Raw genomic sequence first — 10,528 nt, 5'->3', positions numbered from 1 at the left:
TTGCAGTTCGGTGACCTGAGGATCTCATCGCTGCTCTTTGCAGATGATGTGGTCCTTATGGCATCATCGGTCTGTGACCTTCAACAGTCACTGGATCGGTTCGCAGCCGAGTGTGCAGCGGTTGGGATGAGGATCAGCACCTCTAAATCTGAGGCCATGGCTCTCAGCAGGAAACCGGTGGATTGCCTACTCCGGGTAGGGAATGAGCCATTACCCCAAGTGAAGGAGTTCAAGTACCTCGGGGTCTTGTTCGCGAGTGAGGAGATGATGGAGCGAGAGATTGGCCGGAGAATCGGAGCAGCGGGGGCGGTATTACAGTCACTTTACCGCACCGTTGTGACGAAAAGAGAGGCAAAGCTCTCAATCTACCGGTCGATCTTCGTTCCTACCCTCACCTATGGTCATGAAGGCTGGGTCATGACCGAAAGAACGAGATCACGGGTACAAGCGGCCGAAATGTGTTTTCTCAGACGGGTGGCTGGCGTCTCCCTTAGAGATAGGGTGAGAAGCTCAGCCATCCGTGAGAGACTCGGAGTAGAGCCGCTGCTCCTTTACGTTGAAAGGAGCCAGTTGAGGTGGTTCGGGCATTTGGTAAGGATGCCACCTGGGCGCCTCCCTAGGGAGGTGTTCCAGGCACGTCCAGCTGGGAGGAGACCCCGGGGAAGACCCAGGACTCGGTGGAGAGATTATATCTCCTCACTGGGGCCTGGGAATGCCTCAGGATCCCCCAGTCGGAGCTGGAGGATGTGGCCCGGAGAAGGGAAGATTGGGGTTCCTTACTGGAGCTGCTGCCCCCGCGACCCGACCCCGGATAAGAGGTAGACAATGGATGGATGGATGGACGACCGCCATGTTTCCGTTTATGACGTTTCATGATCATTATGTCATTTTGCAATAAAAAGCAAATGTGTTGAGTTTCACAAGGAAATTCATGAGCAATAATCACGTGATAATCAATAATCAGATGTTCACATGGTGCGGTCGGACAGTGCTGATTCACCATCGTAACAAAGACGTGCATCCAAACGCCGGGTGTGTATTTTAATGCAGATTTGAAAAGTCACATATTACTATCAAAACAACAAATGCAGTCTTTTAGATTGAGCAAAACTTCATCTTAAATGACATAAAAATGACAAAAATCACCTGTTTTTTTATTTCCTCTGGTGTCTTTGACCTTTCTGTCTCCACCTGAGAATAACATCTTAAATAAAATTCATTTTTGATTTCAGTTTAAGAGCTCTGTGAGAAATGTGCTGAGATGTCTGAGCTTCAGTATTGATAATAAAACTATAATACGAGACAGTGAAAGTATTCCTTGTTGTTTACTCAGTGTTTACCTCTTCAGGCAGGTAAATACTGACCCACTGAACACAAACACACCGTTTGTCTTTATCAGGATTTAATGCATGATGAACAGTAATTTTAACGTCACATAAAACAAAACATATCCTCCTAAACAGGAAGATATTTCACAATATGCAAAATACAGTAAAAATAAAATCTTAAAACGCCATCAAACTGCTCAAAATCACTAAAGTACGAAGAACTTACAAATTTAACTGATGAGCACTGGAGGGAAAAAGACTGTTGGAAGCTAATTTGTCACATAATTTGTTCATAACGGCAACAATCTTCTACACGTCTCAATTTCAAATTAAAATCTAGTTTGCGTTTCGTTTAAGGTTTAATTTCTACGGTTTTCTGACTTTAATAACATGAACACAGTGGAATCAAACAAATATAACAAGTGCCTTCACAAGTATCACATTTCCACATGAGGAAGAAAGTGCAGTCAATGGAAAAAAACAAACATATACATATATATATATATATATGTATATTTATATATGTATGTATATATATTCATATATATATATACATATATAGCTGCATTACATCACAAACATTAGCTTATCTAAAGGTTTGATTCATCCAGGAAAATTCATATTAAATGAGTTTTCAGTCTTTTGCAGTAAATTCAATATTTTTACAACACTTCATAAAAGTATATTCTATAAAATAAGAAAAACTTTAACATTTAACTTTGATCATTTAAAGCTGCATCACAGTGTTGTGGCCACCAGGGCGCAGAAGAACGCATGTCATTCATCACATCGGACTGAAGTTTCTTTGCTCTCCACCAGCTCCTGGGATGAACCTCTGGCTCAAACCTTCAGCCATGAAACCAAAACAAACATCTTAAAGAAACTTAAGGGCGTTTTAGAGCTCACATTTATTTACACAGGGGAATTTAATATATTGCTCAAATCAAAAATATTGATAAATGCAGCTTTAAATGCAAAGTAATAAGTCATGCAGAGCTGTATTAAAAATATTAGTAAATATAGATTGATTTCCGTAATCGCCACACGTTTGGCACTTTGAGTGACACATCAGTAACTCAGATCAACACAGAAGAGACGTCAGACTCTTAAAGGGCCAGTCACACCCGCAGTCGTGACAACCATTATTCTCCATCAAATTCTCTTTAGTGAAGAACAAACAAATGTTTTGAGCCCCGAGTTAAACTTTGGCAGATCTCCACGTTCACGTCAGACAAGACTGTTTACGACTTGCAAGCGTTCGTGTGAACAAAAGATTCCCGGTTGAATGTCTGCAGTGTTGGGGGTGCGAGGGTTAAAATACCTCCAGTAAATGTGGGTTTAATCACCTGGCAGACTCTGGTTAGTGTGAGGCGTTCAGGCACTTCCGTATTACGTTGCGCCAAGTCGTAAACATTGAAGCTTTCAGAGAAATCGCAGTTATTTAAGTCAGAAACTGGTAATTCCAGTAATTCCTATAGGACTTAAACGCGACATGATTATCACAACTTGAATAGAAATAAAAAGCTTTACTTATCACATGATAAACTAAGCGACACGACGTCTCTGCTCCTCACAGAAACACTCAGAAGGAGCTGAGTTGTGAAAGCACAGCTCAGCTCTTCCTGCTTCAGCTTGGCTGAGTCTTGGCATAGTTTGAGCTCCAAACGTGATTGAATTTGAAATACAACTTTATAAAGTCAAAACCTTATAAAGCTACAGTGTTGGAAGTGTTTAGAAGTTTAAACCCGCACAGAGAAGCAGAACCTGACTCACAAGAATGTGGCCAGGCTACGTTCACACATGGACTTTAAAAGTGACGCACGCATCGTGACAGCAAGGCGCTCACGAAGACGCAGCTTCACGAGTCTCTGTGAAGATGGAAATGTTCAACTTCTCAGAGCAGCTCTGGTTTTGCAGCTTTTAGTTCCTGATTGATCCGAACGTTTACAAAAGCGTTGTGTCTTGTGAGTTTAGATCACAGCAACATGTGTGAACACTGTGTAAGAAAACATTTTGATCTGAGAACTGTCCCAACGCAGTAAACTCCACCCGCCTGCCTCACCCTGCAGGACGAATCAAACCCCATGTGACTCTGGAGCAGGTCTGTTTAATGTCTCAGCAGCGTTTTAGGTTTGAATCCATCACTTCCCTGTAGTCTTATTATTATTATTATTATTATTATTATGATTCTGTACGGCTGGCTGATATGAAAGGCACTTCACAGCGGAAGAGTTTTACATCGTTATAATAACTGGATTTAAATCATCTTCATTTCATATTAAGATTAATTCATCCTTGGTCCCGCCCATCGACCTGTCAATCAATTGACGTCGACAGACTTCTTCTTATGATGCGTTTTACAGACATCAGAACTTATAGTTCTGTAACAAAACACGTTCTCCTCAGAACTCTAACCAGGCAATCAGATTTTCACAATAAAATCTGAGCCGGTGCAGCTTTAATGTACCAGGACCAACATGATTTCATTTATTATATTATTTGTTATTTAATTTTGGAATAAAACTCTTCATTCAGTTTCCTCAGGAACACAAATGGCACTTATCTTCCTGCAGTTACAACTTCCAGGTAGTTTTTTTTTTTTAGAAAAAGCTCTTATTTTGAAAAGAAGTGAGGCTTCGCAGCGACCTGGATTTGTTCTCCAGACGAGTTCAGTCTGACGTTTGGTCACTTTGGACAGCCCAAAAAAGCCAAGTTCAACTATTAACAATCGAAGGAACACTTAGAGAATTGCAAAAATACATCAGGTACATTTGGACATTTTATATTTCATATACTTTCTATGTTTTATAGCTAAACTACGGTAACGTGTGTCACGTGTTAATGAGCTCCTTCAGATTTCTAACAACAAACACACTTTCTGACTGGGCTTCAACATCCGGTCATCATGAGACTCAAAGTCTCAGGTGTAATCTTAACTCAGCAGCTCTTCTTGCTTTGCTTTGGATTTAACGGTTTCACTTTAACTTCAGATCAAAGATTTACATTCAAAGAGTTTTCATTTGCAGTCAAAGCATCAAGCAGGTGTTTGCTGTGAAATGTTTCCGGAGCTCAGGACAACTTTAAGTGCAACTGACATGCAAACAGTGAAAAGTGAAATGTTTCTGCTCATCAGACCTTCTCTGTCGCGCTGCAGACGTTGGTCTCCTGGTGCTTCTCTTACTCGTTTCTAGATGTGATATCCTGAACACACAATCATAACGTCAGTTGCTGTTGTTCCTTCACTGCCGATGGACAAAACAAAGAGAAACTTGATTTTGGACTCACCTCCGTCTTCGCCCTCCTCCACTCGCCCATCGGCCCCGACTTCGTCAGGACTGAAAGAAATCAGAAATGTTTCAACACTAAACAACGAGAAACTTAAAACCGCACAGTAAATATAGTTACATGTAAAATGTGCATGTAATATAATGCTTTAAGTATTAAAAGTATGAAAACCTCGCAGGATGTGACTGTTATTATACATGATGTCATCACATTATTATGACTCGTGCTTCAATGTAATAAAAAGATTTTAGAGTTTGTTGAGCTGCAAAATATTAACTAATAATTATTTACATTCTGGATTAATGTGAAGATTATTTTCTACATTAATACTTCATGTACTTAATGTTCAGTTTGTAAAAATAGTGAAAAAAGTGAGAAATGAGCCCATTTTTTGTGTAGTCCAAACCTCAGAATTATTACTAATATCTTAACAATATTAACAGAAAACATCAGAAATTATCTTTTTTCAAACTTTATCCAAGAAATAAGAATTCAGATTTTCACAATAAAAGCTCAAATGTCCCAGGCAAGGTTTTTAAATCTTTTTTTTTTTTATTAAAAAGAAAAGCAGCAAATGTTTTACATGAAGAATACTTTTAGAATTTACTTTTAATAAGTTTTGTGTGCAAAAATATGAATCTGCAAAGTAAGCAGTGACTGAATGCGTCAGATAAATGTGGAGTAAAAAGTATAATATTTAAGTAGAAAGTAGCACGAGAAGGACTGAAGTTCTGCTGATCTGGGTTTGAAAACCGATATGATACTAAAGTCTTAAAGCTTTGGATCGTCTATAAATCTTTAAATCTTTAAGTTTCTTTTCACCGTGAATTTCGTAACATTAAGGTGCAAAACATTCAAGAAGTCTTCGCTTTAAAATGAAAAACTAATAATAACCATTCAAATAGTGTAATATGCAAAACAAACGTGTGTAAAAAAACTCCATTACATCAGAAACATGTCATCAACAGATCCATAATGTTCGACCTTTTCAGTCTCATCTGATGTCGTACTTACGCATAAATGTTGCGATCATCACGAACACGGTCGATGCGACGGTCGCACTCCGTAACGGACACCTGCGGGGAAGAGAAGAGTCCGAAGCACACGTCAGTGTCGGAAAACAAACGACAACATGTCTGCGGTTCCTCCGGTGGCCACTAGAGGCTCCAGGCAAACTGTCACTGTGTTGAAGTGAATGGGAAAACCCACATTTATTAAAAGCTGTTCCACAAGAGGCCGAAAGCTAAAAACATTTGTTTTGGTGATGATGTTAAACATTATTGTTCCTTAAAGATAGTTTAGTAATAAGTGTGTATTTACACACATTATCTGTTTTAACTGCTTGTAAATGAAATAAGAGTTTTACCCCGAGTACAGAGCCGTGAAGATGAAGATGGTGAAGATGAAAAGGAGAAGGGTCTTCATCGTTAACCCTGAAACACAAATACAAACACATCAAACAGCAGTCGAAGGGAAGGATTAAATAACTGATTACTTCACATTATGCATTCTGTTACGCACTAGTGTCAGTGCAAGATTAAAAAGGGTTTGCTGCTTTTAAAACTGCTATTTTATATATTTTTATTTCATCAGGAAAATGTTACTGAGGTAATAAATAAAGAGAGAAGTGGAAACATTTTCTCATAGACTTCTATAGAATCTGACTGGAGATCAGAGAGCATCAAATAATACTGTAATAAACTTTGTTGTACTATGAGCGGCACAAGGCTTCAATGAAGACGCTGATATTATATATATATATAAATATATATATATATATATATATATATATATATATATATATATATATATATATAAATATATCTTTATATATATATATATATATATATATATTTATATAAATATATCTTTATATATATATATATATATATATATATATATATTATATATATAACAAATTAAAATAAAAAAATATATATAATATATATATTAAAATTATATATTTAGATATATATATATATATATATATTTATATATATATTAAAAATATATATATTTGTAGATATATATATATATTATATATTATATATATATATATATATTATATATTATATATATATATATATATATATATATACACACACACACTTTAAATAAATAGTGCTTCAGCTCACCTGGGTGCTCAGGTGAGGCCTGACAGCAGCTGTTGGTGTAGAAAGGTGAGGGAGGCGGGACTTCAGAGAGGCCACCCAGCTCCTTTGATTGACAGATCTCAGAACAAATCTCCTCCTGGATGAGCAGCTTCGAGGGCAGGGCCTCTTTATCTGGAGGGGGGGGGGTCTCCGTGTGGTCTGAAAGAGAGCCAAAAATAAATATATATATATATATATATATATATATATATATATTTCAGTATAACACAGCTCAGTGTTTTACAGCGTAAAAAGGTACAACTTTGATTTAAATGTGAGGTAGAAGAAGAAGCGAGGAGGAGGAAGTTAAAGCATACAGGATTTCAAAATAAAATGAGGAGAAATTGAAAACATTTTGTGCTTTTTAAAAACATTTATTGTTGCTTTCATCTTGGCAGACAGAAATGCCTTAATTTCATTGCCTCATGCAATAATAATAAATAATAAATAATAAATAATAATAAATGTTATATATATATATATATATATATTAAATAAACTCCATGTATTTTTCGTTCCAAAATGTCTTTATAAAATCTTTATTGTGAATAACTTTGGCCACATTATTAAGATGATGAAGATTTGATATTGCGACAGCTCGACCAGCAGTCTGAAAACGAATAAAGGTTTATTATCTCGACTGTCGGATACTTTATGTTGTAATTGTGTCTGAGATTTCCTGCTACATGACGGAGGTTTGTGTTGCTCACAGCGTTGAAACTTATATATATATATATATATTTAAATGTGGAACCTTTCTGCCTGACAGAATGAACGGGGCTTGAATTTGCGCGACACCTTTAAATACGAACGCAGCTTAGAAGTGAAAACGTTACTGACCGTAAGTGAAGCCGTGGCCGTCGTCCAGCTCGGTGCCGGTGAACCCGGACCAGGTCGACTCGTCCAACGTGGCCGGGCCTTCCTGGCTGGTCCTGGCGCAGTCTTGGACCTGGTCCTGGTTCTGTCCTGTCCTGAAAACACCTCTGAAGACTTTCTCGTCCAGCCAGGACTGGCAGCTCTCCGTCACGTCGCTCAGCAGGCGAGCCAGAGAGCCGCGAGGCCGGCGCCGCCGCCGGAACACCCTGAGAGAAGAAGAATTCCTCAAGTTTTATTTAAGTTCTATTAACGCTGTTGGACTGCTCCTTTCTCAGGATCCTCACCGTTATACTTTGACATGTGTGCATTTTAAATGTGCGTCTTAATGTTTACCAGATTATGTTAAATTATTATGTAAATAAAATAAATTTTAATTGTTTTTTAATCTTATAATAATATAAATAATAATATTTATTGTTTTATATTTATAGTTTGTTTATTTAAACTATATATTTACAATTTTGTGTTAAAACCGCTGCACAATAAATGAAGTTTTACCCGATTTATAAAAACATTTAAATGAATTTGTTTTTATTTATTTTCCCAATGTCCCATATTTAATAATTGTCCCCATGCTACATTGTCATGCTGAGGAATCATTCATTTTTAATTGATCAATAAATGCAAAATAAAGACCAAGTTTTCAAAAAGATTTGTTCATAAATAAACAATTATTGTACTTTTACACAGAATGTTGATTGTGTGTGTTTGTAACTGTGTGTGTAGATTTAAACTCTCCACAGCTACATTACATAACGCCTCATGTACATATTAAACACTTGTGATATAAACTGTGTTGATGTGAGTCATGAAGTGGGGAAGCTTCATGATATCTGTTAGTTACATGTTTGACCCTGTTCACCTGTAGTGTGTACAACATGTATGACCCTGTTCACCTGTAGTGTGTACAACATGTATGACTCTGTTCACCTGTAGTGTGTACAACATGTATGACTCTGTTCACCTGTAGTGTGTACAACATGTATGACCCTGTTCACCTGTAGTGTGTACAACATGTATGACTCTGTTCACCTGTAGTGTGTACAACATGTATGACCCTGTTCACCTGTAGTGTGTACAACATGTATGACCTCTGTTCACCTGTAGTGTGTACAACATGTATGACTCTGTTCACCTGTAGTGTGTACAACATGTATGACTCTGTTCACCTGTAGTGTGTACAACATGTATGACCCTGTTCACCTGTAGTGTGTACAACATGTATGACCCTGTTCACCTGTAGTGTGTACAACATGTATGACTCTGTTCACCTGTAGTGTGTACAACATGTATGACTCTGTTCACCTGTAGTGTGTACAACATGTATGACCCTGTTCACCTGTAGTGTGTACAACATGTATGACTCTGTTCACCTGTAGTGTGTACAACATGTATGACCCTGTTCACCTGTAGTGTGTACAACATGTATGACCCTGTTCACCTGTAGTGTGTACAACATGTATGACCTGTTCACCTGTAGTGTGTACAACATGTATGACCCTGTTCACCTGTAGTGTGTACAACATGTATGACTCTGTTCACCTGTAGTGTGTACAACATGTATGACTCTGTTCACCTGTAGTGTGTACAACATGTATGACCCTGTTCACCTGTAGTGTGTACAACATGTATGACTCCTGTTCACCTGTAGTGTGTACAACATGTATGACTCTGTTCACCTGTAGTGTGTACAACATGTATGACCTGTTCACCTGTAGTGTGTACAACATGTATGACCCTGTTCACCTGTAGTGTGTACAACATGTATGACCCTGTTCACCTGTAGTGTGTAACATACCCTGTTCACCTGTAGTGTGGAAACATGTTGCTGTTCACCTGTAGTGTGTACAACATGTATGACTCTGTTCACCTGTAGTGTGTACAACATGTATGACTCTGTTCACCTGTAGTGTGTACAACATGTATGACCCTGTTCACCTGTAGTGTGTACAACATGTATGACTCTGTTCACCTGTAGTGTGTACAACATGTATGACTCTGTTCACCTGTAGTGTGTACAACATGTATGACCCTGTTCACCTGTAGTGTGTACAACATGTATGACTCTGTTCACCTGTAGTAGCACTTACATACACCAAACCTTTCCACTTTCATTCCTCTCTATATTCTGCAGCTTTGTGCAGAGGGCTTTGTTCACATGTCACTCACAGCTGAGCTTTTTTTATGGCTGTATTTTATTTCTGTATTTATGGAGCAATAAAAAGATTTCCAAATAAAGTAGAGCTTTGCTAATGCAACACGTTGCTTGTTAATTTCAGCCTTTCAGAGGCGTTCTTGTGCTTTGAAGAGTAGAGTATGTTAGAAAAACATTTATTAAATGTCTTTTAGAAGCTGCTCTCACCTCACGAGGTTCTCCTTGTAGGACACGCTGGTTTTGCAGGGAGTCAGCGACACGTTGCCGTCGTCGTCCCAGGAGAAGCTGTCCTCCGTGACGCTGTAGTATCCGTTGGTGAGGAGGCGCGGCGAGCGGCGGCAGGAGCACGGATCACCGCCGCCCACAGACGAGTAACAGACGTACGAGGAGTCAGGAGAGAGGAGAGACAGGTCGAGGCTGACGGAGACATGTTAAAGTGTAATATTGAAAACATTATATAATATTTATATTATGATAATACGATTGTGTCTCCATGCTGTGTAGTGAGATGAAACATTATAATATATCATATTATGTCATATTCTCTGCGGGAAAGAGGCAGAAAAAAGAAAACGGGACTCATTTAAATTTTAATTTGCGGCATAAATATTACTTGAAAAATGACAGAAATGTCTTTTTATGGGAATAAAATCACAGACGACCTACGAGTGAAAGATATCAAAGGTTTATAACAAAGACATGGTAAAGATAATATAAATATGTTCTATTGT

At 38.0% G+C, this 10,528-nt stretch overlaps 1 protein-coding gene across 3 annotated transcripts in view; it reads right to left on the bottom strand.

Annotated features, from left to right (window-relative positions):
* Positions 1–1,385: 1,385 nt before the first annotated feature.
* The window catches only part of tmem71 (transmembrane protein 71), a 13,875-nt gene continuing 4,732 nt past the window's right edge, over positions 1,386–10,528 (bottom strand). For 2 of the 3 annotated variants that reach the window (XM_029453710.1, XM_029453708.1), the window contains 7 exons: positions 10,005–10,214; positions 7,607–7,848; positions 6,749–6,925; positions 5,980–6,046; positions 5,628–5,689; positions 4,614–4,663; positions 1,386–4,529 (listed from right to left, as the gene is read on the bottom strand). In XM_029453710.1, coding sequence (XP_029309570.1) covers positions 4,506–4,529; positions 4,614–4,663; positions 5,628–5,689; positions 5,980–6,046; positions 6,749–6,925; positions 7,607–7,848; positions 10,005–10,214 — 832 coding nt within the window. In that variant the 3' untranslated portion in view covers positions 1,386–4,505. The remainder of the gene's footprint in view (positions 4,530–4,613; positions 4,664–5,627; positions 5,690–5,979; positions 6,047–6,748; positions 6,926–7,606; positions 7,849–10,004; positions 10,215–10,528) is intronic. The other variant, XM_029453709.1, reaches the window with a different exon arrangement.

Source organism: Cottoperca gobio, chromosome 17 (assembly GCF_900634415.1).
Source record: "Cottoperca gobio chromosome 17, fCotGob3.1, whole genome shotgun sequence".
NCBI classification, from domain to species: Eukaryota; Metazoa; Chordata; class Actinopteri; order Perciformes; family Bovichtidae; genus Cottoperca; species Cottoperca gobio.
The sequence above is the reverse complement of the archived record's forward strand: the minus strand, read 5'-3'. Positions and strand labels throughout refer to the sequence as shown.